Source organism: Planococcus citri, chromosome 5, assembly GCF_950023065.1.
Source record: "Planococcus citri chromosome 5, ihPlaCitr1.1, whole genome shotgun sequence".
NCBI lineage: Eukaryota > Metazoa > Arthropoda > Insecta > Hemiptera > Pseudococcidae > Planococcus > Planococcus citri.
In genome coordinates, this window is record NC_088681.1 from 33,604,821 (window position 1) to 33,630,939 (window position 26,119).

A 26,119-nucleotide genomic window follows, 5' to 3' on the forward strand; every position below is an offset into this window, starting at 1 on the left:
TTCAGATACAAATATACCCATAGTTCCTCATCGATACTTGAATGCTTATTAGCGATAAATGTTAAATACAGTTTTGAAATTCGTAGTGTGCTACCCACACTTGAAAGATAAATACCCAATTATCAACACTACGCTAACCGTACATCGTATAGATACTTATGTAGGTTGTATGTAGGTACTCCATTTGATGCGTTAGCCAGAGAGACAGACGCAAAATTTATAATATGTATGTACCTATGTAATATCTGCGTACAAGTACTTCAGTAACCGAATCCAACAAATCGTCACGACATGTCTGCTACGTTTCCTGAAGAATTTTTGTTCGCAACAGCAACCTCAGCTTATCAAGTTGAGGGGGCATGGAATGAAGATGGTACCTGTCGCAAATATTAATTTATTCCTGTCAAACAAATATGCAATCCTGATCAATTGTTTTCTTAAATTTTCTGTTTGGCAGGAAAAGGAGAACACATGTGGGATCGAATAGCGCATACAAAACCTGATATGATCAAGAATCAGCATAATGGAGATGTGGCCTGCGACTCTTATCATTTATACAAAGAAGATGTCAAATTAATAAAGGATGCAGGTGTAAGTGGATACCGAAATTTTTAATTATCATTAATCAATCCATCCTTATAAGTTATATATATAATTACTCGGTATACCTAGGTACCTATTAAAAGAACTTTGAAGAAAAATCTCGATAGAGTTTGGCCATGTCTCTTTTACTGAACTGATTTCAACAATTTTTTTTTTTACGTTATTTCTTTGGACGTGTAGATACGATCTCATCAGGAAATAAAATCCGAAATTTTACCACGTAATTCGTAACGTTCATTATCCATTATTTCTCTGTTGTGGGTGGAGCAACATCCTCTGTTGTGTTTGATTATCATAAATTAATATCATATGTGAAGATATTTGTTTATAAAATGGATAAAGAAGAGAAGAGGGTCTCCACTCGAGATCATTTTTGCTTTAAAATTTTCAACAAATTGTACCTACTTTAGTGGAACATTTTTTGAAAAATAAACTAAGTAGGTACTAAAAACATGAAACTGAAATTTTTTCAGTTTTCATCTTTTTTTGTTCATTTTTTTACATCTGTTGACTTCTTTTTTCTTAAAATTCAAACTTGAACTTCCCTTCCCCTCAACTCTCAAGGCTCAAATAGATACGAAACTTGAAAATAATCACACGTCGAATTGCCAAAAATGGTTTATGTATTTTTTGCGAATAAAAATTTTTTTTAAATGATGTTTTTTCGACTAAAAGTTCCTAGGTATTTTTTATTTTATTTTTTTCAACATAACGATGAATTGCAAAGCTGAAACTGAAACTAAAATTGAAAACTAAAAAAAAAATGGAAAAATGAAAAGTGAAACATTTAATTTTTAATTTTTCCAGCCTTGGACTGTGAACCTTTGCAGTTTTGAGGTGATGGAGGATTACCTTCAAAAATATACCCACATGTCTGTGAGTACCTATGGTATGGTGCGTGTTTGAGCGAGCAGCCCTTTATCCGAGTGAAGCGAGAACACGAGTAATTTTTTTGTGTACAAATTTTTGATTCAGTTTAGTCATGCTTTTGAGATGTTCAAGCGACCAACATGGCCAAAGCCAGGGGGCCGAGTAAAACAAAAAAATTAGAAAAAAAATGAAATAAAGCCGGGGATTGGGCTCTGGAAGCGGTGCCACCTAGTACATCTGTATTTTATTTTTGAAAAATAAATTGATGTATTTATGTTAAAAAGTTAACTTTTGCATAGTATGAAAGAGCATTATGTTTAACTTTTTATAGTTTGATGTCTATCGATTTTCCATAAGTTGGTCTCGCATACTACCGAACGGCGAAATTACCTCGATCAATCAAAAAGGCGTTGATTACTACCATAACCTAATAGATGAGTTACTGAAGAATGATATTCAACCCATGGTAAGTTTATAGTGAAATTGCATTTATGTTGGAGATTTTTTTATAAATTGAGATCAGAGATGATATTACCTATGTAGTTAAATTGAGAAAATAACAAGTTGAACCAAAAATTCAATTTTTCAAGCAGATACTGATACATCTATGGAGAATCGGAGAATATTGTAAAATTTAAATAAAACTTGCCCCAAGCACCACATCCCACGCCATCAAAATTTTAGCTGCCAGTTTTGAGTTTAGCTACCACGGTAGAATTTTGAATTTTCAAATTTCCGAAAACTGGTACCCCGAAGCTCGGATTTTTCCCACAGTGTTATCGTGGGAAAATTCAGACTCACGCGCTCGACCAAGGAGCGTGTTTTATTTTCCATTTTAACTAAAATTTTTCATATTATATTTTTCGAAGATTATTCGAATTCTTCATTTTTGATGAAAATTTGACTCACTGTATTTTGTCATTTTCCTAAATTTTTCTTTTTTGTCCTAGTCCCATCACTGGAAAAACCGCGGAACGGATTTTGATGAAATTCGGAGTGAGGATTCGTTTAGTATAGCAACTCAGACAATGACGCTTGGAAATTTTGAAAATTTAGAATTTTGACCCTTCATTCCCCCCCCCCATTATTTTGGGCCCCCGAAAATTTTCAAGATGGGGCCCAAACATCAAAAAGTTCTTATCTCACTTTGGACCCTTTTCTTTTTTAAAAATTGTTTTTTAGTTCCAATTTCCATTTATGAATAATTATAATTGTTAAATGTTTCCGGAGAGAGCAGACGAGATGTAGGATATCTTTCCCAGAGAGTTTTACTGCGGATACCTCTTACTTATTTAATTTTTGCTGCTACATGACAGTCATTTTTGGACTTATTGACAGATTTTTGAATAGTTATCCGAAAAATTTAATGTGGTCATTCAACTGGTATCTTTTCAGGTAACCATGTATCATTGGGACTTACCACAAAAATTTCAAGATATCGGAGGATGGGCAAACCCATTAATCGTTGATTACATGGAGGACTATGCTGATTTACTTTTTCAACAATATGGAGATAAAGTATGAATACTTACATCTACACAAACATATTATGTACTTTTCTTTTTACACTTGGTTAATCTATCGATATCTATCTACCGTAAATCATTTTTTCATGCCATTAAAACTGAAAATTTTTCAATGATAAAGGTGAAATGGTGGATCACGATAAATGAGCCATATCGAATATCAGAAGGGTACGATGGTATCTACTTTGTGCCTGCGTTAAAACTGCCATCTTCCATAAAGTACATAGTGTTGCATAACTGTTTAAGAGCACATGGTAGGATATCTCGATTATACAATGAAAAATATCGTCTTCAACAAAATGGTGAGTAAAAATAGAAATGTAAATTTATGTTTAGGTAGGTACTTATTTAGAACCAAAATATCAGTATTGAGTTCTATAGCTGTAAATATTGCATAGGAAAACTGAGCATTTCTGTAGATTGCGAATATTACGAAGGGAAAACTGAGTCTAAAGAAGATGGTGACGCAGCCGACAGAGCTACTCAATTTCAGGTAGGTAACTATGGTTGATGCGGTAGCTATTTCTAAAGGCATCCTCACAACCTCTCTGTTCTCTTATTTTGATCAGATAAAAAGTTAAGGGTGTTCAAGTTCTGAAAAAATCTCTTCAAAAAATAAATGTGCTTCTTTTTTTTTTTTGAAAATTGTCCAAAATTTATAAAAACTGTTGTAAATAACTCATCAAATACACTGGTATATGAACTCGAGATATGCTACCAATGTTATAAGTGAGTGGAGGTTGTTCTGTGACTGGACAGCCTGTAGGTACTCGTATAAAATAGGCTTAAAACTCTTCCTACCTCCAAATATATGTTAGTAAGTTTGATGATATTATGTTGCAAATTTAGCTGGATATATTGACTCATCCAATCTACAGCCAAGAAGGTGGATATCCGAAAATTGTGCGTGAGAAACTCGATGAAATTAGCAGAAAAGAAGGTCGAAAACGATCGAAATTACCTGAATTTACAAAAGAAGAAATAGAATCGTTAAAAGGTACCTAGGTATTTCTTTTTTTTCTTCTTCTTCAAAAATACACACTTCTTTCCAAGAGCATTTGCTAACCAAAATCTCAAACGAAGGGAGAATTGGCAAGAGTAAGAGTTTATTTTTCCATTAATCTCTAGGTTCAAATGACTTTTTCGCTTACAATCATTACACAACAATATCATGCACCCCAAAATTATCACAAAGTTATAATGAACCAACCAGATCCGAAAATACATTCGAAGACGATACTAGTGCAACGGTCTTATTCAACCCAGAATTCTTCGGTGATGCAGTTTGCTGGGTGAAAGTAAGTGAAAGATTAAAATAAAAATTTTATTACTTATCAGTGTCAGTGTCACGACCTTCTCAAATTTATTTTGAACAAAACCTCGGGTGATTTAATTATAAGGCAACGCCTAACGGATTACGAGATTGCTGAAACATATTAAAAACACTTGCAACCCCCCCCCCTCCAGTTTTCATCACTGAAACGCTTATTTACACTAAAATTTGTGTGATTTCACAGGCGGTTCCTTACGGATTACGAGAAAGACTTAGATACATCAAAAATACTTGTAACAATCCTCCAATTTTCATCACTGAAAGTGGATATTGCGACGGTGGCGAGATGAATGATAAAGACAGGATTTCCTATTACACAGTTAGTTTGTAATTTTGTTTTCATTTCTCAGGAAATTTTCAATTAAAATTTAGCAAGCAATTAGGTCTAGATATAAGGTACGGAACTTGAAATTTTTTTCTTCATTAACAGGAGTACTTGAAGGAAGTCTTGAATGCGATGAATAATTATCAATGTAACGTAATAGGATACACTGCATTTTCATTAATGGATAATTTTGAATGGTTTTGCGGATACAAGTAAGATTTCGGCGATTAATTAACCAAATTCTCAAAATCAGACGATAACATGCACTTTATGTTGATTTCAAACAGGGTGAAGTTTGGAATCGTACACGTCGATTTCAATGACGAAAAAAGGAAACGTACTCCGAAATCAAGTTACTATTTTCTCAAGAAACTTATTAAAAATAGAGCAATACCACCTGATTAGATATGTTACTGGTGATTGAATCGTCTTTCTTGGACGTATTTCAGAAATTAATTGTTGAAATGTCAAGAAATTAATGTAGATACTCATGTATTTACCTACCTGGATATTTAAATACAAAAGCCTAAATATTCTAAATAAACATGAGTTGCAAAGCATAGCTTAGCCTCAAAATTGCGTGTAATAATTTTTAATTTCAAATCATTGTTTTCTTATCTTTAAAAATTATGGATCAATCGCGAGTCATCTTCAGACTCAAAGTGTAGGTATATTGTCCACAGGAGAATGAAAAACCACTAACAATTTTAGAATTGACGAAGAGTTCAAAAAATTATAGGAGAATTTCTGAAAGGAGGGATTCTTGGCAACATTTTGAAAAACAGAATGGATGATGAAGAAAAATTGTTTATAAAATTTAAAACTGGTTATCTTATTACCAGTAGGTACCATAAAATTTAATTCAAGTACTACCTGTATTCATCGTTTCTCATACCTATAGCAACTTGAATATTAGCGATAAATGTTAAATATAAAGTCTCGATATCGATAGTGTGTTATTCACACTTGAAAGATAAATGCATATTTATATAGGTAACTGTGCAATTATATCAACACTACTTCAGTTTGCTAACAGCACAGAGCAAGTTTATGGGGGATCATAATAATTTATTTCAGTAACCGAATCCAACAAATCGTCAGAACTGAAATAATTCCAAACCATTCGACATGTCTTCTACGTTTCCTAAAGAATTTCTTTTCGCAACAGCAACTTCAGCTTATCAAGTTGAGGGGGCATGGAATGAAGATGGTACCTGTCACGAGTATTATTTTATTCCTTTCAAACAAATACTCGTATGCCGTCGGCGTTCTGATTATTTGTTTTTTTTTTTTAAATTTTCATCTGTTTGGCAGGAAAAGGAGAACACATGTGGGATCGAGTAGTTCATACAAAACCTGATATGGTCAAGAATCAACATAATGGAGATGTGGCCTGCGACTCTTATCACTTATACAAAGAAGACGTCAAATTAATAAAGGATGCTGGGGTAAGTGGATTCCGAAATATTTTAATTATCATTAATACGTACATCTTTATTTTATTTGTGAAAAATAAATCGAGGTATTCGTGTTGAAAGGTCAACCTTTCTTAGAGTAAAAAAGAGCATTATGTTTGACTTTTTATAGTTTGATGTTTATCGATTTTCCATAAGTTGGTCTCGCATACTACCGAACGGCGAAATTACCTCGATCAATCAAAAAGGCGTTGATTACTACCATAATCTGATAGATGAGTTACTGAAGAATAATATTCAGCCCATGGTAAGTTTAAGGTAAAATTACCTATGTAATAGAATTTTTTCGTAAATTATTATTATTTTTTTTGGATTGTTTTACCGATTTTTAAGTACCACAGGTACCTATTCGAAAATTTTAATAAATTGTATGCTGTCGTCATTCAATTAGTATCTTTTCAGGTAACTATGTATCATTTTGACCTACCTCAAAAATTTCAAGATATCGGAGGATGGGCCAATCCATTAATCGTTGATTACATGGAGGATTATGCCGATTTACTTTTTCAATTGTATGGAGCTAAAGTACGAATATCTGCTAACTTTACACCTTTTATACTTAATCTATCGATATCTTCCATACATTATTTCTTCATGCAATTGATACTGAGATTTTTCGATGATATAGGTGAAATGGTGGATCACCTTAAATGAACCATATCGAATATCAGTGGGGTACGACGATGTCTTTGCAGTGCCTGCATTAAGACTGCCATCTTCCATAAAGTACATAGTGTTGCATAACTGTTTAAGAGCTCATGGTAGGATATCTCGATTATACAACGAAAAATATCGTTCCAAACAAAATGGTAAATAAAACTGGAAATTTAAGTAGGTATTTAGAACCAAAATATCCGTATTGAGTTCTACAGCAGTACATTATGTTGCATAGGAAAACTGAGCCTTTCTCTAGATTGCGAATATTACGAAGGGAAAACTGAGTCTAAAGAAGACGTTGACGCAGCCAACAGATTTACTCAATTTCAAATAAGTATTTCTAACGACATCGTCACAACCTTTCTGTTCTCCTATTTTAATTAGGTAAAAAGTTATCGGTGTTCAAATTCTGAAAAAATCTCTTCAAATCAGATTGTGTTTCTTATTTTTTGAAAAATTGTCCAAAATTTATGAAAACAAAACTGTTATAAATAACTCATCAGTCATCAAAATACACTCTCATGAACTAAAGATAAGTTACAGTGGGCAACAGCAAATAAGTCTTTGGGTTGAAAATTTTCTTAATCGATAATTTAGACCCTAACTTAAAAAATTCGCCCTGTTTTTTGTTTTAAGGTTTAAACTATCGATCACCTGCATTTTCAACCCAAAAACAAAAAAATAGTCGCAAATTATTTCTCAGTGTTATTCATGTTACAAGTGAGTGGAGACTGTTCGGTGACAGAACACCTTAAACATATAAAATAAAAAAGGATTAAAACTCCTTCCTATAAGTAGGTCAGTTTGGTGATATTAGATATGTTACAAACTTAGCTGGATATGTTGACTCATCCAATCTACAGCAAAGAAGGTGGATACCCGAAAATTGTGCGCCAGGTGCTTGACGAAATTAGCAGGAAAGAGGGTCGAAAACGATCGAAATTACCTGAATTTACAAAAGAAGAAATAGAATCGTTAAAAGGTACCTAGGTATTCGTTTTTTTTCTCTTCACAACTTACGTGCCTGATTCTTTCTTAGAGCTTTGCTAATAAGTACATACCTACTTAAAGTACCTATTTACGAGTAGGTGCTAAAAACTCAAGCAAGAATAAGAGTTTTATTTTTCGATTAATCTATTCGTAGGTTCAAATGACTTTTTTGCTTTCAATCATTACACAACGCTATCGTGCACTCCAAAATTTTCACAAAATTCTAATCAACAAACCAAACCTGAAAGTACATTTGAAGACGATATTAATTCGACGGTTTCATTCGACCCAGACAACAAAACAGTTTACTGGGTGAAAGTAAGTGAAGGATTAAAAAAAAATTGTACTATGCACCTATACTTATCAGTGTCAAAACCCTCTCGAATTTATTTTAAACAATACCTTGCATGGTTTCACAGGTCGTTCCTCATGGAATACGAGAGGTGCTAAAACATATTAAGAACACTTGCAACAACCCACCAGTTTTCATCACTGAAAATGGATATTGCGATGGTGGCGAGTTGAATGATAAGAAAAGGGTTTTCTATTATACAGTAAGTTTTTAATTTTTTTTTTTACTTCTCAGGAAATTTCAATTAATATTTGGCAAGCAACTACCCAAGAACTTGAAAATTTTTTCTTCATTAACAGGAGTACTTGAAGGAGGTCCTGAATGCCATGAATAATTATCAATGTAACGTAATAGGATACACTGCATGGTCATTTATGGATAATTTTGAATGGCTCTGCGGATACGAGTAAGTTTTTGGTAATTTAACTAGGCATATCAAATCCTCAAAATAAGATGATAACGTGCACTTCATATTAATTCTTGGCAGGTTGAAGTTTGGAATCGTACATGTTGATTTCAATGACGAAAAAAGGAAACGTACACCGAAATCTAGTTATAATTTTTTCAAACAACTCATTCAAAGCAGAACAATACCAGCCAATTAGTGATATAAATATTACTGTTTTTCTTGGACGTATTTCAGAATTTAATAATTGTTGACATGTTAAGAAATTAATGTAGATAGCTCGAGTACCTATACCTAGATATTTAAATACATAAGCCTCTTTAATATTCAAAATAAACTGAGTTACAAAGCGTAATTATTACTCATCCTCAAAATTGCGCGTAATAACTTTTAATTTCAAATCGCGGTTTTCTCATCTTCAGAACTTGTAGGCCAATCGGGAGTCATCTTTATGCTCACAGTGAAGGGTCCCAAGAAGAATGAGATACTCGTACTTCTAAGAATTTCAGAGTTGAAGACATATTCAAAAAGTTATAGGAGAATTTCTGAAAGAAGGGATTCCACCCAGGCAAAATTTTGACGAACAGAATGGATAATGAAGAAAACCTTTTTATAAAATTCAAAAATAGTACTTAATAATTACATTACTAGTACACCATAATTTAATTCAATTACTGATATACGAGTTATCGTTTCTCATTGATAGGTACCTATGCACTTGAACATATGAGATAATTGTTAAGCAAAGTCTCGAAATTGATAGTGTACTACTCATACTTGAAAGATATTATGCACAATAGGTACCTACCTATGCAATCATCTAGACTACTTCAACATTCTAACAGCACAAAGATAAGTTTACGGAGGATCATACGTATCAGTCGGATTTAAAGTGAATAAAGTGGCAATGTTAATCGAAAAGATCCGTAGATAATAGGTACTCCATTTGATAAGCAAGTCAGAGAGACAGATGCAACCTTTATAATACATAGATACCTATGTAAGGTGCATATCTACTTCAGTAGCTAAATCCGACAAACCGTCAGAACTGACGTAATTCCGATCCATTCGACATGTCTTCTACGTTTCCTAAAGAATTTCTTTTCGCAACAGCAACCTCAGCTTATCAAGTTGAGGGGGCATGGAATGAAGATGGTATACCTATCACGAATATTACGTTTCATTCCTTTCAAACAAATATGTAATCCTGATCCCTTGTTTTCTTGAATTTTCTGTTTGGCAGGAAAAGGAGAACACATGTGGGATCGAACAGCGCATACGAAACCTGATATGATCAAGAATCATCATAATGGAGATGTGGCCTGCGACTTTTATCACTTATACAAAGAAGATGTCAAATTAATAAAGGATGCTGGGGTAAGTGGATTCCGAAATATTTTAATTATCATTAATACCTACATACCTACATCTTCATTTTATTTGTGAAAAATAAATTGTGGTACTTATTCGTGTTGATGAAAGGTCAACCGTTCTTGGTGTAAAAAAAGAGCAATATATGTTTGACTTTTTATAGTTTGATGTTTATCGATTTTCCATAAGTTGGGCTCGTATACTACCGAACGGCGAAATTACCTCGATCAATCAAAAAGGCGTTGATTATTACCATAATCTGATAGATGAATTACTGAAAAATAATATTCAGCCCCTGGTAGGTATAAGTTGATTTTTCAAGAAGATGCATCTATGGAGAATCGAAGGATGGTGTAAAATTTTATCAAACTTTCCCAACCACTGTAATTACCACGAATGTAGCTTTCACCATAACCTACTTGGTTATTCTGCTGCATGACAGTCATTTTTGGGTTTTTTGACAGATTTTCGAATACTCAGTATTCGAAAAGTTGAATAATAATTTTGCTGCATCGTCATCCGACTGGTATCTTTTCAGGTAACCATGTATCATTGGGACTTACCTCAAAAATTTCAAGATATCGGAGGATGGGCCAACCCATTAATCGTTGATTACATGGAGGATTACGCTGATTTACTTTTCCAACTGTATGGAGCTAAAGTATGAATACCTACCTGTTTTCGCCTACACAAACGCGCACTCCTATGTATATCAGATTTTTTCATGCGCAATTTAAACTGAGATTTTTCAATGATAAAGGTGAAGTGGTGGATCACAATAAATGAACCATATCGAATATCACAAGGGTACGACTGTATCCACTTCGCACCTGCGTTAAAACTGCCATCTTCCATAAAGTACATAGTGTTGCATAACTGCTTAAGAGCACATGGTAGGATATCTCGATTGTACAATGAAAAATATCGTTTTCAACAAAATGGTAAGTAAAAATAGAAATGTAAATATGTTTAGGTAGGTACTTATTTAGAGCCAAAATATCAGTATTGAGTTCTATAGCTGTTCATATTGCATAGGAAAATTGAGCATTTCTGTAGATTGCGAATATTACGAAGGGGAAACTGAGTCAAAAGAAGACGTTGACGCAGCCAACAGATTTACTCAATTTCAGGTAAGTACCTACTTAATGTAATTCTATTGACATCATCACAACCTTTTCGTTCTCCTATTTTGATTAGGTACCTAAATATAGTTATGGTTATTCAAGTTCTGAAAAAAAATCTTTAAAAAGTGTAAGTACTTGGTGCTTTTTTTTGAAAAATTGTCCAAAGTTTATAAAAACTGGTAGGTATAATTATAAATGAGTGAAGGTTCTTTTGTGACAGGATACCCTCCTACCTCTGAGTGTATATGTAGGTAGATAAGTTTGATGATATTGTGTTGAAAATTTAGCTGGATATGTTGACTCATCCAATCTACAGCAAGGAAGGTGGTTACCCGAAAATTGTGCGTAAGGTGCTCGACGAAATTAGCAGGAAAGAGGGTCGAAAACGATCGAAATTACCTGAATTTACAAAAGATGAAATAGAATCGTTAAAAGGTACCTAAGTATTTGTTTTTTTTTCTTCATAGGTACATACTTCTTTCCAAGAGCTTTACTGAGTACCTACTAAAAACTAAAATGCAAGATTGGCAAAAATAATGAGTTTTATTTTTCGATTAATCTATTCGTAGGTTCGAATGACTTTTTCGCTTTCAATCATTACACAACGCTATCATGCACTCCAAAATTTTCACAAAATTCTAATCAACAAACTAGACCTGAAAGTACATTCGAAGATGATATAAATGCGACGGTCTTATTCGACCCAGAATTCTTCAGCAAAACGGTTCTCTGGGTGAAAGTAAGTGAAAGATTAAAACAAAAATGTTATTCGTTAGATAGGTGTCATATCAAATCTACGACCCTCTCAAATTTATTTTGAACGAAAACTTGTGTGATTTTACAGGTGGTTCCTCGCGGATTACGAGAAATGCTTAAATACATCAAAAATACTTGCAACAATCCTCCAGTTTTCATCACTGAAAGTGGATATTGCGACGGTGGCGACTTGAATGATAAGGAAAGGGTTCTCTATTATACAGTAAGTTTGTAATTTGGTTTTAGGTACTTATCGGGAAATTTTCAATTAAAATTTAATAAGCAAATATACAGGAATTAGAGCATTTTTTCATTCGTTAACAGGAGTACTTGAAGGAAGTCTTGAATGCGATGAATAATTATCAGTGTAACGTAATAGGATACACTGCATGGTCATTTATGGATAATTTTGAATGGTTCTGCGGATACGAGTAAGGTTTTGGTGATTAGGTATTTAGCCAAATTCTCCAAATTTAATGTAAACATTCACTTATTAATTCTTACAGGATGAAGTTTGGAATCGTGCACGTCGATTTCAATGACGAAAAAAGGAAACGTACCCCGAAATTGAGTTATAATTTTTTCAAGCAACTTACAAAAAATCGAACAATACCAATGGACCGATAATAAAACTATCACTTGGTTATGAATTTGAATTCGTAAACTAAAAATATAGGAACGATAATAAAATACATATATGGCATGCGTAGATTTTAATTTCATTCTTCAATTATGATAGAGGATAAATCAAGATGAAACTTTGATTTCCTCTCTCCACGTCGCTTATCTCAGTCCAAATGAAATAGTATATTACAACACAGTAGACGAAAGTGAATGATTTCTTGTTGAGTGCGAAGATTGGCGGAACGAGCCGAAGGCGAGTGAAGCCAACGCACGAGACAAGAATTCATTCACTTTTGACTACTATCTTGTAAGATATTTTTCATTATAAATGCTACGAAAAAATAGAGCATATTTACTCCCGTTTACCCACCGCGAAAATTTTTTCCTACTGTGATTGAAAAAATTCCTCTTTCCATCCCTAGGGATGGAAAAGAAATTCTTTTCCATCACACTGTGACGGAAAAGAATTTACATTGACTATATGTTCTAAATTCTTTTCCGTCACAGTGTGATGGAAAAGAATTCTTTTCCATCCCTAGAGATGGAAAAGAATTCACATTGACTTATATATCGTAAATTCTTTTCCATCACACTGTGACGGAAAAGAATTTCTTTTCCATCCCTAGGGATGGAAAGAGGAATTTTTTCAATCAAAGTAAGAAAAAGTGTATTTTCGCGGTGTGTAAACGGGAGTAAAATGCTACATTTTCGTAGTATGTATAATGAAAAAATTATTTTAAATTGGTTTCTACGGCAACAAAAATATGTAGCCTATTCGAGTGTGTCACTCGTGGATGCATGTAAAATCTTGATGCTTCCTCTCTCACCCCTCTACTACCGCTACAACTGAAAAAATTATTTCAATGTATTCTACAATGCCCTCAAAAACATGTACCTACGTACGTACATATTTCGACATGTCACATGCGGATGTGCATAAAATTGTGATTTTTTTCTCCTCGTGCCTTATCATCCCTCCCGCTGACTTAGAAATAAACAATTTCAAATTTAGATTTTAAGACCTAAAAACATGTACTACATATTTGATTCGCACGTGGACGGATACACGCATGAAATCTTGATTTCCCCTCCCCCACTTTTCAACTCCTCCTACCACTTCTACTGAAAAAACTCATTTTGAATTTGAATTCTATGACTTCAAAAACTGAATAGATTTAAACAGACATTTCAGAATACTTAGTTATAATTTTAAATATCGAATCACGAGTATGAGCTTTTTTGAAGGGGGGGGGATCCGTGACCCATAATTATTATGGTCCATGGAATCTCTTATCTATTTTCTTTGAAACCGCGCAAACAGAGTTGCACCAAGTTCAATCAGTTTTGACTTTTGAGATATGAGTACGAACTACGAACCTTCAAATTTGCCAGAAATCATATCTCTCGTATGTAGTTGTTGGTAAAATTGCATACTCGTTTGCCGTAAATACGAGTACAACGTTTTATTTACGGCAAACCGAGTAGGCAATTTTATTAACACCATCAGTAAAATGCCAACATTTTAAGGCTCAAATCTCAAACCGGAACTCGAAGTAATTATGTTTGTGACGTTTTAAAAGAATGTAACTATGACAAAATAATACCTAATTGAAATTTTAAAAGCTCAAATTTGAACTTTCAGTGCAAAATCTGAGCTTTTCAACTTGAGTATTTAAAAAATTGAAAATTATCATCCATTTATTTGAAAAAATACTGTACCTAGGTAAGTCAGATCTTTTTTTTACCTATTTCTTCGTAACGAACTAATTTTCGAAATGGGATGATGTCAATATCCCTTGATGAATACGAGCCCTCTTCTCCGTACGCTCAATTTTGATCAAAATTTAAAATTCAAAAAGTTCAAATTAAAGTAGCATCAAGTGTATAGATTGTCATCAGTTTGAAGATTGGCTTATTCTTTTAATTCGACCTCTCCATATCAATCCGATCCTCTTCACCCACTCTGAGCTCAAATTAAAACGTTCCTACAACTCGAGCATTTTTTTCAGAAAAAAATAAACGAAAAATCATCAGAGTTGTCTCATTTCAGGAAAACAACAACCCTGTACAATCAAAAGTAAAACGTTTATTGCGATTACCACACGCTTCATCTCATTGCGCAATGAAGAACGGTTATACACGCAATTTGAAAATTAATACGATAAAATGTTTAATCTGTTGGAGCATTAAACCTCTAGTAGGTACACTCTACGATTAACGTATACTACTCGTACAATCGCACAAAGTAGCACGAAGATCATTTAATTTCGTTAATACCTTTGCTGCGAAGTTCATCTTATAGAACTTAATTAAAATTTCATTATTTCAGCCGCGTGTTCGTATTCCTACCTGTAGGTAGGCATACTGAAAGCTACGTCGTCATCTTATAAGACGCCTATATTTATATAAATTTTTCATAAAACGCTGTACAAGATTTATAGGTACCTACTGTATATAAGTTGAACGCGTTCAAAACAAAAACTATAAGTATTAGGTCGCGCTGAAAGACAAATGACGATCAAACTTGTCAAATTTTTCACTTTTTTCGCCAACTTTTTATACTCGTCCACGTCACCATGAGATGCTCAATCATCGCAATATGGCAAACAACTCGTGCATGTAGGCGACCATCATATTATGCTACACACAGAGAAGCTGGTATAAATGACATTTTATACATTACGTACTCGAATATCGCGTGATGTACTGTGTACGACATGTATACCTATATTGTTTTACCAAAAAATTCAAATCGTAAACCGTGTAAAGACATAAACTTAGTTACGAGCTTTTTCCTCTCCGTGAGCTTTGCTTTTTAAAGATAACCAAATAAATTTTTATTTCATTTTTGAACCTGTCTCGTCATGTATCATATTTCATTCACAGTGCAGATTTAGCTATATAAATTCATCTCGATGGTTGTTACCTTGTTCACTTTATGCATGTAAATGTGGAAAGCTTACAAAAAATATACTACTTTTTCTGTCAAATTATTACCCTCGATTAAGCCAAACAATAAGGTATGTGTTTCTCTATACCTAAGATGAGCCATTTAATATAGCGTCAGTAAAGTACAGAAGTCGTGAAAAAACGAGTAGGGTACCTTACCAATCTTCAAAGAGCTTTAATCCTTGTGATATCGTGTTGTCAGATATTTTTAGAGTAAGAAACTTTCATCTCCAACCTTCAAGATTGATGTTCATTTTTCAATTCATTCTGAATCACAACTCAGAATAAAATAAATTGTTGACTAAATTTTTGCAAATAATATTTGTATGACCCAATCAGTTCACCTACGTAGAATTTAATTTTTTGATGTGGGGAATAAAATTTTCAAAAATACAGGTACCTACCTAGTTATCTATCAAAAATGAAAAATTATGAAGTATCGGGCTACTGATCTCAAAATTTATAGAAGATCATTCATTTTACTTCAGAAAACCCAATGCAAATAAGATGCCAATTAGCCCAGTCAAATAGCAGAAAAAAATGGCCGAACCCAAACATAATTCACAACGAAGGTTTTTTTGGCGAATATTGTTTAGGGCGGTGTGCTGAATAACATACTAAAAGTCCCCGCCCCTACCCCACGAGCTAACCCCCCCCACAGTGGATCAAAGCCCCCCAAAATCAGTTTTTCGCCAAATACTCCTGAAATATTGAGATATCCAAATTTCAGCTTCCTAGGTCATTCCCACCCCATTTAAAGCGGAATTAAGCTAAAAATCCCCTTAGTTTGCCTCTATTTTCGGTGTTTTCCATCTTAAAAGGAGTGGGAATGACCTAGGAAACTGAAATTTGGATATGTTGATCACAGATAGGGTACTGTCCGATGGTATGATTTTGGACCCTTTTCATCCATTTGGGGTCATGTTATGCCCCTACAAAAAAATGACCTTTCTGTAATTTACAACTTTGACCCTCCCCACTCCAAAGGTCAACTCTAGCTCTCAAAAGAATCCCATTCCCCAAGTTTGACTTCATTTCATCAATTAGAACAGGTTACAAGTCCCAAATCATAAAATGTAAAATTATTGAAATCAGATCACTTTAGGGGTCGTAGCGCCACCCCCCTTGAGGCTAGGGAGTTGGTCGATAGCTCATTTGATAGGTATTGGGGAGGAGATGAAATGATCACTGGGCTCATTTTACTCAAAACTCAATATTTCAGGAGTATTTGGCGAAAAACTGATTTTGGGGGGCTTTGATCCACTGTGGGGGGGTTAGCTCGTGGGGTAGGGGTGGGGACTTTTAGTATGTTATTCAGCACACCGCCCTAAACAATATTCACCAAAAAAACCTTTGTTGTGAATTATGTTTGGGTCAAATTGCATATTGACTGGGCTAAATGGTAGGGAATGCCTTCTGTTATTAAATTGAAAAATAGTTCCATTACATGTGTTTGTAGATTCGACGAGAGCGACGATATAAAATATTGTTACGAGTTGTTTTTTGAATCTTTATAGACCACGATGAAAGATTTCATTGATAGTTAAAAATGGATGATTCATCGGCACGACAGAAATATGCGCTTTATTTAAACGACGATATAAGGTGTTGCCTGACAGAATAATTTAATGCTCGTCTATAGACCTTCATTTAACGACAAATTGTGCGCGTCAAAGAAATGAAATAATGGACGAAATAAAAAATACGAATTGTACACATACAAAAATTGATAAATAGCACGTCAAAAAAAAACAAAAACAAAACAGTTTATTTACAGCACAAGTAGAGCTTTTTTTTGCTTTTTTGGGCAACAGGAGGGGACGAGAGTTTGGAGGATTATAAATTTCACCAGAGAGTTTTTAAACACACTTTTGGGCAGTTTTAACGAAAAGTGAGATTTTTTTATAGTTTCGATGAAAAGCAAGGTCTTTTTGGTGGCCTTGACCAAAAAAAGCAAAACTTGTTCAAAATTTTGGCAAAAGGAAAGAATCAACAAAACTTTTTATAAATTTTTAGCGGTTTGGACTACTTTTTTTGGAATTTCACAAAAAAAACACGGTAGGAAATTCTTTTTAAAAAATAGAAAACTTATGGCAGTTTTTGAAGAAAAAAAAAACAGTATTTTTGGCAGTTTTGTAGAAAGCAAAATTTATTTAGAATTCTGGAAAAAAGAAAGACGTTTTGAAAACTTTTGAAAATTTTTGAAAGATTTTGAAAATGTTGACCGAAAAAGCAAAACTTGTTCACAACTTTAGTACCTAACTGAAAAAAACAAAAAAAAAACAACAGCAGTAGAACTTTCTATGTTTGGACTGTTGTTTTTTTTCCGGAATTTCGCCAAAAAAAAACACGAAAGGAAAATGTTTTCAAGAATAGAACACTTATGGCAGTTTTTTTAAAAAAACAGGATTTTTGGCAGTTTTGTAAAAAGCACAATGTATTTAAAATTCTGGAAAAAAGAAAGGCTTTTTGAAAAATTCTGAAAATGTTGACCAAAAAACCAAAACTTTTTCATGCTTTTTAGAAATTTCTGCAAGAACTCGAATATTTTTGGAAAGCAAAACTTTTTCGGATTCAACTTAAAAAGGAGTTTTTTCAAAAAATGAAGGACTTCTCACTCGTAAAATTTATTTGTTCATTTTTACAAAAAAAATTTTATCACAAAATTAGTTATTTTTCTGGATTTTTTTTTGGCGAGGAATCATTCATTTTTGCGGGCAATGGTTTTTTTTGGCGGTCAAAATTTTATTTGGACGTGGATAAAATTTCTTTCGTCGTTATTTGAAATCAAATTGTAGTTTGTATTACCTAAATTGTCGTGCTTAACCGTCGTTAACAATTTGTTACTGAAACGCCCTGCTTTGTCGTTCGAATGTCCTGTCGTTCAAATCACTTTTTCTGTCGTTCCAATTCGTAATTATATTCCCCGTTAAAAATGTATGGTATGTCCCTTTATCAGTTAGATACCTACAGCCAGGGGCGTGCTCAAAGCTTACGGTGGGCCACCCAATGTCCCGGGCCCCCAATCCGTTGAGCCTTGGGGGGAATGGGAGCTCCAGGTGGGGTGTGATAAGCAGACAGCACAACGTGAAGAGAAAAAAATTTCCGTTCACCGTTTAGGGAGCCTCCTACAACTAGGAAAGGTCCCTTAATATGTCAGAGTCCCGGGCTCCCAAGTATGCTGAGCACGCCATAACGTCAAAATAACAAAACCATAGTTCAAACTGTCTCTTAAAATTATAAGTAAGCTTTCAGTATGGATATGTTTCTGGTAAATTATTTCAAAAAACTGACATTTCGATTTTTAAAATTTTTGAATTTCTTCATTCATTAAAACAACCAAATCTGACTACATCTGATCACACCCGATCAAACCATGAACAGATCCAGACATTCCTGGAATCCAATTAGATCTCACTAGATCTAGTCATGATCAAAGTTTTGATCGGATCAGATCTACATGTTCGAATCTGATCAAATACCTACAATCGTTTTCTCCTCGGGCCTCATTTATGTCTGTAATGCTTTGAAACTGGACGAAGAAGAATCGAAAGAAACTGTCAAAATACACCACAAAAAACTCAATTTCAGGCACTGAAATTCATTTTTGAATTTTTGACGAATTTTCAAAAATTTAAATTTGCCCCATTTTTTTGAAAAAAACATTAAAATTTGATTAAATTGTCATAAAGGACTAAAAATTAGATTTGTAGCCTAGACCTCCTAAGTCGATTGGTGATGGTTTCGAACAGCTCTGAAACCTCCATAATGGATTTCCGGATTCTCCGATTTGGATTTTCTAACAATATTTGTGACCCTTTCGATCGATTTTGAGCAATTCCAAAATTTTCTCCACCGATAAGAGGAGAGGGAGATGAAATGTCCTATGAGCTCCAATTTTTTGATAAAAAATATTACCAAAATGAGTTCCTGAGTAACCGATTTGGTTCCCCTATACTTATCAGAAATATATCCATGTTTTAAAAAAAAAAAAAAAAGCAACAAGCGTTTTAATAAAAAGTTACCTCGCTTACAGAATGAATTTCTCGACGGTTCGTTCAAATGCACGTTCAGATAAACGGATATCTTCATATGTACAGCAGTCAGCACGACTAAAGGTATTATGAACTGAGCCACAGCCAACGTTATCGTGTATGATTTCTGCATTTCTGACGAAGGCCATTTTTCCAAGCAGACTTCATACAGAACGAATTCGCCTAACGCTACAGCTTCAATTTGTTGAAAAAACACCAATGGCAGTACACATAAAAACGACGTAATCCATATGAGTATCAACGTCGTGGAAACGCTACATCTACACATTGCATCTCTCGGAGATCTCACGATAGTGAAATACCTGAAAAAAAAGGCGAAAGTATTCGCAAATAAGTACAAGGTACGTACAAATAGGAAACGGTTAGGTACCTTTTTCAGTGTTACCGGGTAGTACCATCACCTATACTTAGCTTGCATATAAGATAAAATAAAAGCATTCTCAGAGGGTATAAAACTTCATTAACTTGTAATGTTTGTTCTTTCCAACGGTTGACTAAGTATTTTTCAATAAGCTATCTTTTGTTTGGATCTTCCGCTCGAATGGGTCGAAAAAGGAGCAATATATTTCTCGATATTCGCATAAGTTACGTATGTACGTTATGCATATGCAGATTTCTACATCGTGTAAAAAAAATTATCGGTAAATAGACTGAAAGTCGCTTAAGTATTACAAGCGTCGTATTGCAATTTATCGTTTACAATGCGAATGTGCCCGGAGCGCGAAACACACGAAACATTTCAATCATCCGATTAAGGAAAAAGAGGGCTCTCGTAATGAGATTAAATTTTTTAACATCCATTACAAAATTTATTCGCTTTCAATTTAGTAAAATTAGGTTTATGTATTTTTCATTATGACGCCAACGGCAACGGCGCTTACTTATGCTGCGAGCGAAGTGCTTTTACAGTCCGTTTATCGCGTCGACATCCCGTAGCTCGATAACGTGACTTATTACTTTAGAAAATTCGTAATAACCAAAAAAATCCATTTGCTTTACGCGTCGATTTCGTTGAATATCGCAACAATAAATGAGATTATTGAGATTTCATTAAACAGCAGCGAGGGCGCGAGCTCGAGCTGTAAATTTAAAAGTGATTTTTTACCCAACATTATCACATGCTTGACACTTTACGAAAACAGCCAAAATCAACGCGGAGTTATATATTTTATGAAAACGTGACATTCATCCATTATTTAAAAAACTCCCGAGTCAAAACTTCTTCTATATATACTTTAGTCTTGCTCGTATATACCTTACTATATGTAGGTATACGTAATTTAAGTATAAAAACTTTTCAAAATAAATCTCGCAAGCCATTCATCCTCTCTAACTCGACTTTCTAAAAACGCTAAACACCCTCGGTAGTTTTTTGTTGCTGTTGTTGTTGGTGGTGTTTTTTTTTGTTCTTATTTCGTCCCATTAATATAGAGGTAAGGTAGGTACCTTTCGTAATATGGCGAAAGTGTACGCGTAAGTAGGTATGTTTCGTTAAAACAACGGAGATAGTGTATAAAGTTATGCCTAGACGAAGAGCCATATAGGTATACCTACTAATGCCATTTGCATAAGTTATTTAATTACATTTAAGAAAGGTTCCATTATGCTTTTTCTAATGAAAAAGTTACCTACTCGAAATGTCACTTGTGAGCTACAATTTTGTCTATGGTCCAGTTTTATGTCAAATTTTAAACACGTGGATCGGTCATGCGTACGTAGAATATCCCAGAACATCCTCGCATAGGATCATTTTCTTTTCAATGCTGGGGGTGGAATTAAACTGTTGAACTGCTCTATTTGATATACAGTATATGTTCATCGAGGCTTATTTCTATGATATACACAATATATTCTTAACTAAACGTAGTAGTGACATCTCATGGCTCGAATGCTAAAAAGATAGTGACTTTTGGTACTAATCGTAATTCTTTCTTAAAAGAGAAACTCCCCAGCAACTAACACTCGAGTCGAATGAAACCAAGCTAATTTGAAGGAGCAAAGTCCTAAACCTCTTCAACCATTTGAACAGATGAGGTCGGTTTGGGAATTTTTAACAAATTTTTGAAAAAGTTTTTCAAAAAGAAAGTTTTGAAATCCCCTTAATTAAAGTTTCAACTCTCAAAATTGATTTTTCAACTATTTGATTTTTGACAATCCACAATTATTAATCATTTTTGACGATTAGTACGTAGGTGGCGTTTTTTAAAAATACAAGGTCTCAAATAATATTGGACATACTACTGGTGAAAATTTTGGTGGGTTGGCAGCATTGAATTGATGTAGGCCTATTTGGATATGGCTCAGCACTACCAACCCTCGAAAATGCTCATCAGCTATGCCCGATATTATTGGGATCTTGTATGTAGGTAGGCACACCAACCTACCTATTTATGTACATAGTAAAAATTATGAATATTAGTCTTCAAACTGAATTTTGGATCTCTCACTAGGAAAATGAATTTGGACAATTAGAAATCGAATTGTGAATTTTTCTCGAATTTTCTAAACAAGTTTACTTATTCATATCTTAACCAATTTTTAAGAGGACACTTCAAGTGTATTTTTTGCCCAGCTTACTCGATAAAAAAAATTCAAAAAATCAAAATTTTCAAATTCGTGGGGAAATTTTTGAAATTTCTATTACCAAAAAGCTGTATTTTGTCTACACTCTTCCAATTCGAATTTCAAAAATCATTACGTTCAATTGTAGGTTCAACTCATTAAAAAAGCCAACGATATGCCACAATTTGATTTTTAGCTGGTCAAGTTTCCCAAGCTTTTTAAACAAATTCAGAGATTTCGGAGAAATTAAAAATCGCGCAGAAGACTCCACAATGGATGGAAATGGTGAAATTCAAATTCGGGGGTCTAGCTTCATCTTAATAAGCCACAATTTGATTTTTAGCTGCCAAAGTTAATTTCCATTCCTTCTGGGGAAATTCAAAAATTTTGGAGAAATCGAAAATCGCGTTAGAGGCTACAAAATGGCCGGAAATTGTAAAATATGGTTTGTGGGAGTTGATATTAATTTCAGGACTAATTATACTTAATCATTTTTGCGGAATAAATGTATTTTTTTTTTTTAATTGAGCTCAAATTTCCAAGAATAAAGAATTTTGGCTTTTCAAAAATTCACCAAAAATCAATTTGGACAGCTTCGGTTGGGGTGATTTTAGTCCATGCTTTCTCTAAACATTCTGGTTATAAACATTCAAATTAATGGTGGGAACTTCGAGTGGTTCCCTTGTCAAAATACAACCTGCAAAATAGAATGCTTTCAAGGATGCAGCTGTCTTATTGAGCTTTTTTGAATTTTATATAACTTTTTTGAGAAAATTTTGATTCTTAAAATGCGAAACATTTTCAATTTAGTGTCTTAAATTCTGTCGAAAATGATTCCAGAATCAGTTGTCAAAAGTTATTGACCTTTACGACCCCAAACTTTGAAGTTCATTCAAGTATTTACATACTAGATATTCATTTGGGCATGCCTATTTTTGATAAACATTAGAATTCAAATTCAAATCAATAAGCTAACAATTTTTCCCCGAAAAATAAAACAGATAGTATACCTATATCAGTCATTTGTGCTTCCAACCAAGTGATGAAGAGATGATGAGGGAGCATAAAACGAGCCTCAAATGAAGTTTACCAAAATAAAATTGAAAATGCTGAATAGATACGATACGAGTATACTTACCTACTTATTTCAAAGTTTTTCTTTTAAAAAAATTTCGGAAACAATAATTTTTCGAGAAATCCCCGGGGCTATTTTTCTCGCAAAGTAAAAAAGTTGATAGCTATCTACTTAATTATGGTAATTTCATAAAGATACGCGATGCTGAGTTGTTCAAACGTTCCCATTAAAATTTTTCACTCGAGGTATAAAGTTATACCCTCCCGTCAGTTTCCTCCAAAATAAAACTCTCACCGTTAAGAAGAAAATATACCTATATAAACTGTAGCTAAGTTAATGACTTACACAAAATACGACACTGTTTGAAAATGCTCACCCTTTTCAGAACTTGTTGTAACTTACGACATTTCGAAGAAGGAAAGCTCATTCTAGATAAGGCCAGGTAGAAGATATGAAACCAAAAACCAACTATGTAATAACTTATGGGGGAGTAACAAAAAAAAAAGAGAGAAGAAAAAGAGAAAAGTAGGTACCTAAAAAAAACACTCATTGCCAATAATTGATGAGCAAGATGAAGATATGTACCTACGTAGACTTAAGTCGGTATTTGGTACATGTAGGTATCTATAAGAAAAAGAATATCGATTTATTCATGAAGCATATTCTGCTTAGATAGATACACACGTACAGGTTCCGCCGTAATTTTCATCTTTTATGAATTTATTACAAAAGGAAACTCGCGCTGAAAGTTATTCTGCTGTGAAAAAATACGCGTTTTCGCGCCCATTTTCCGAATGTATAGATACTATAAAATCGTATTAAGTTGAATTTACGAGAACAAGCCGCTTTATCGTTTACACACGAGTAAATGAGATTTCTACCGCGCAATGAACGCAAACATTTCAATTAAATGTAACTGGCTACTTTATTTATATACTACACTGTACAGATAGGTTGGTTGGTATTTAGATAGGTACCTATCTAATTAGTGAGCAATTTTGTCCACCGTTTAATATGGTTTACTTAACAAGCACAATTGGTAATCTACGACTAGTGGGAGCGGAATTGTCCTACCCCTTAAGCAAATAGATAGGTATTAATTTATGAATATCTCGTGTATATAAAAGCGGCAGATTAATATCATAAACAATAAGTTGGTATATAAGTACATATAAGGGTACTCAGATTCGCTACTCACCTATCAAATGCAATAGCTGTAATGGTTCCAGAAGATACCATAATATTGGTGCCTTGAACGATCGGTACCATTTTACATAACAATATACCCAACGTCCATCTTCTTTTCAATAACGAGAATAAGGTAAATGGCATGCATATCATGCATAATAACATATCGGCTATGGCTAAATTCACTATATATAAATTTCGCGGCGATGGCCCATTGTTGGTCATATTTTTGCGCATACACTGTCGCACGACGATAAAACACAATAAAACATTTGCAATAATACCCCACGACATTAAACCGGCATATATCACAATCAACGAGATTTCCACCGGTTGTACAAACACTTGATCTAATTTTCGTTTATGCTCCATAATTATTTCGAAAGCATCTGGCAGGCTGAAATTGAATAATTTCGATAATTTTACATCCTGCGGTGATGGTTTGTCAAATTCAGCAGTTAACTCCTCTTTCGACATCGTCGTGTTCTCCAAGTACCCCATCACAGCTGATACAATCTGCCCGGTGTCTGCAGGTGGCAAGAGATTCGATTCGTGTCGATGCAGTCTGGTCGTCGTAATCATGTTGGCGTAATACGATCTTCGATTGTTATACCATTATGCCTCCATGTCTGAAACAATTGCAAATCAAGTACGGACGAAAATTAGAAATTGATTATAATGAGTGCATTACTATTAGGTATATTATACCTAGATAAATTCTTCATTAGGTTATATTTGCAGGTTTCCTGATTGGAAATCTACAGTAAAAAATCTGAGGGAAGTGAGGGAGATTAAAACCACAGATAAAGCCAAGAATTCAGCTGCTTTATAGTTGATTTTTCAATGTCATAAAACCTTTTGAATTATTGGTTTGAGTAATGAGTTATCATAAAATCGAGTTTAACATGCTTGACCGAATGGAATGTACTAAATAAGGCTCTACTAACTATTTCTGCAGATTTTGATTACACTTTCACATTTATAGGCCATGTATTAGGTATCTCCCATTCTAGACGATGAGTGGTGCAGTCTCAAATCTGACTTTATATTTGTCATCAGCATGGTCGTTTCATATGAATGTGACACCAATATCGATGATTTATCACAACTTCAAAATTAGGGGTGGGAGTGCTCCTGCAGCCTTGACTGGGGCTTTAAAAAATCAAAACTCACTGGATATGATTTCTTCAAGCCTTTACTAGTTAGTAAACGTGTATCGGGGTAAGTCAGTATTTGGGGTAAGTCAGTATTTGGGGTAAGTCAGAAAACTTGCTTCTAGCGGCTTGACGTTTATATCTGCTGAAGTGCTACCTCAAGGTGACTTGAGGGTACTACCCCTACTTCATCACGGCATAAAAATTTTCGCTATCCTATTTCATTTTACATGCCTGTAGTTCAATCATACATATTTTGTTGTTGTTTTGAATTTGTTTTCAAATACAGACTTTCTGTCTTATAGTTTTTCACATATTATAGTGAATGAACCGTGCGTCTTAGTAAAAATCTGATGACAGTGACCTGAAAGAGAATTAAATTCTCTACGATCTTGTCTATGAGCAAATTTCTCCATGACTCTCTGTTTTTCATTTCAAAATTGGATTTGTTTTAGGATCGTTCTTCTAAATTTTCATTTTGGTTTCAGGATTTAAAAGCTGTTTCAGTTCTGGGATGAATTGGTTTTGGCTTCAGGATTTCAATTTCAACCAATTTAAAGCCCACATTGACTTTAGACCCTGCAAGGAATCTAAAAAATGGAACGTTTTGACATTGGAAATCCAATGGTGTAATTGGTTTAATAATGAGTCGAGTAATTTTTAGATAAGTACAGTAAAAGCTTGTTATATAACACTGATTTCCTCCAAGTCCTAAGACAAACCC

At 34.0% G+C, this 26,119-nt stretch overlaps 4 protein-coding genes across 7 annotated transcripts in view; 3 read left to right on the top strand and 1 right to left on the bottom strand.

Annotated features, from left to right (window-relative positions):
- The window catches only part of LOC135848191 (neuropeptide Y receptor type 2-like), a 144,331-nt gene that overhangs the window by 32,077 nt on the left and 86,135 nt on the right, over nt 1-26,119 (bottom strand). For 3 of the 4 annotated variants that reach the window (XM_065368014.1, XM_065368016.1, XM_065368015.1), the window contains 2 exons: nt 24,252-24,870; nt 19,387-19,718 (listed from right to left, as the gene is read on the bottom strand). In XM_065368014.1, coding sequence (XP_065224086.1) covers nt 19,387-19,718; nt 24,252-24,823 — 904 coding nt within the window. In that variant the 5' untranslated portion in view covers nt 24,824-24,870. The remainder of the gene's footprint in view (nt 1-19,386; nt 19,719-24,251; nt 24,871-26,119) is intronic. The other variant, XM_065368018.1, reaches the window with a different exon arrangement.
- LOC135848190 (myrosinase 1-like) lies at nt 148-5,246 on the top strand. The gene is made up of 11 exons (XM_065368013.1): nt 148-373; nt 458-591; nt 1,805-1,939; nt 2,869-2,991; nt 3,121-3,301; nt 3,398-3,492; nt 3,849-3,996; nt 4,128-4,297; nt 4,517-4,651; nt 4,763-4,869; nt 4,945-5,246. The coding sequence occupies exons 1-11, from the start codon at nt 292-294 to the stop codon at nt 5,060-5,062; spliced, it is 1,428 nt and encodes a 475-aa protein (XP_065224085.1). The 5' UTR covers nt 148-291; the 3' UTR covers nt 5,063-5,246.
- On the top strand, nt 5,680-8,892 carry LOC135846774 (myrosinase 1-like). The gene is made up of 12 exons (XM_065366056.1): nt 5,680-5,867; nt 5,972-6,105; nt 6,245-6,379; nt 6,535-6,657; nt 6,761-6,941; nt 7,025-7,170; nt 7,432-7,509; nt 7,624-7,771; nt 7,934-8,097; nt 8,199-8,333; nt 8,431-8,537; nt 8,619-8,892. The coding sequence occupies exons 1-12, from the start codon at nt 5,786-5,788 to the stop codon at nt 8,734-8,736; spliced, it is 1,551 nt and encodes a 516-aa protein (XP_065222128.1). The 5' UTR covers nt 5,680-5,785; the 3' UTR covers nt 8,737-8,892.
- Nucleotides 9,540-12,484, top strand: LOC135848188 (myrosinase 1-like). The gene is made up of 11 exons (XM_065368012.1): nt 9,540-9,692; nt 9,781-9,914; nt 10,072-10,206; nt 10,447-10,569; nt 10,669-10,849; nt 10,944-11,038; nt 11,320-11,467; nt 11,602-11,771; nt 11,877-12,011; nt 12,113-12,219; nt 12,295-12,484. The coding sequence occupies exons 1-11, from the start codon at nt 9,611-9,613 to the stop codon at nt 12,413-12,415; spliced, it is 1,431 nt and encodes a 476-aa protein (XP_065224084.1). The 5' UTR covers nt 9,540-9,610; the 3' UTR covers nt 12,416-12,484.

Bases quoted from the DNA above. Each gene is read 5' to 3' on its own strand.
- LOC135848188 (XM_065368012.1), top strand. From the start codon at position 9,611: ATGTCTTCTACGTTTCCTAAAGAATTTCTTTTCGCAACAGCAACCTCA. The intron at 9,693-9,780 runs GTATACCTATCA...TCTGTTTGGCAG, and splicing joins GGGGGCATGGAATGAAGATG to GAAAAGGAGAACACATGTGG. The intron at 10,207-10,446 runs GTAGGTATAAGT...GTATCTTTTCAG, and splicing joins AAAATAATATTCAGCCCCTG to GTAACCATGTATCATTGGGA.
- LOC135846774 (XM_065366056.1), top strand. From the start codon at position 5,786: ATGTCTTCTACGTTTCCTAAAGAATTTCTTTTCGCAACAGCAACTTCA. The intron at 6,106-6,244 runs GTAAGTGGATTC...GACTTTTTATAG, and splicing joins AATTAATAAAGGATGCTGGG to TTTGATGTTTATCGATTTTC. The intron at 7,772-7,933 runs GTACCTAGGTAT...ATCTATTCGTAG, and splicing joins AGAAATAGAATCGTTAAAAG to GTTCAAATGACTTTTTTGCT.
- LOC135848190 (XM_065368013.1), top strand. From the start codon at position 292: ATGTCTGCTACGTTTCCTGAAGAATTTTTGTTCGCAACAGCAACCTCA. The intron at 3,302-3,397 runs GTGAGTAAAAAT...AATATTGCATAG, and splicing joins ATATCGTCTTCAACAAAATG to GAAAACTGAGCATTTCTGTA. The intron at 3,493-3,848 runs GTAGGTAACTAT...TTGCAAATTTAG, and splicing joins ACAGAGCTACTCAATTTCAG to CTGGATATATTGACTCATCC.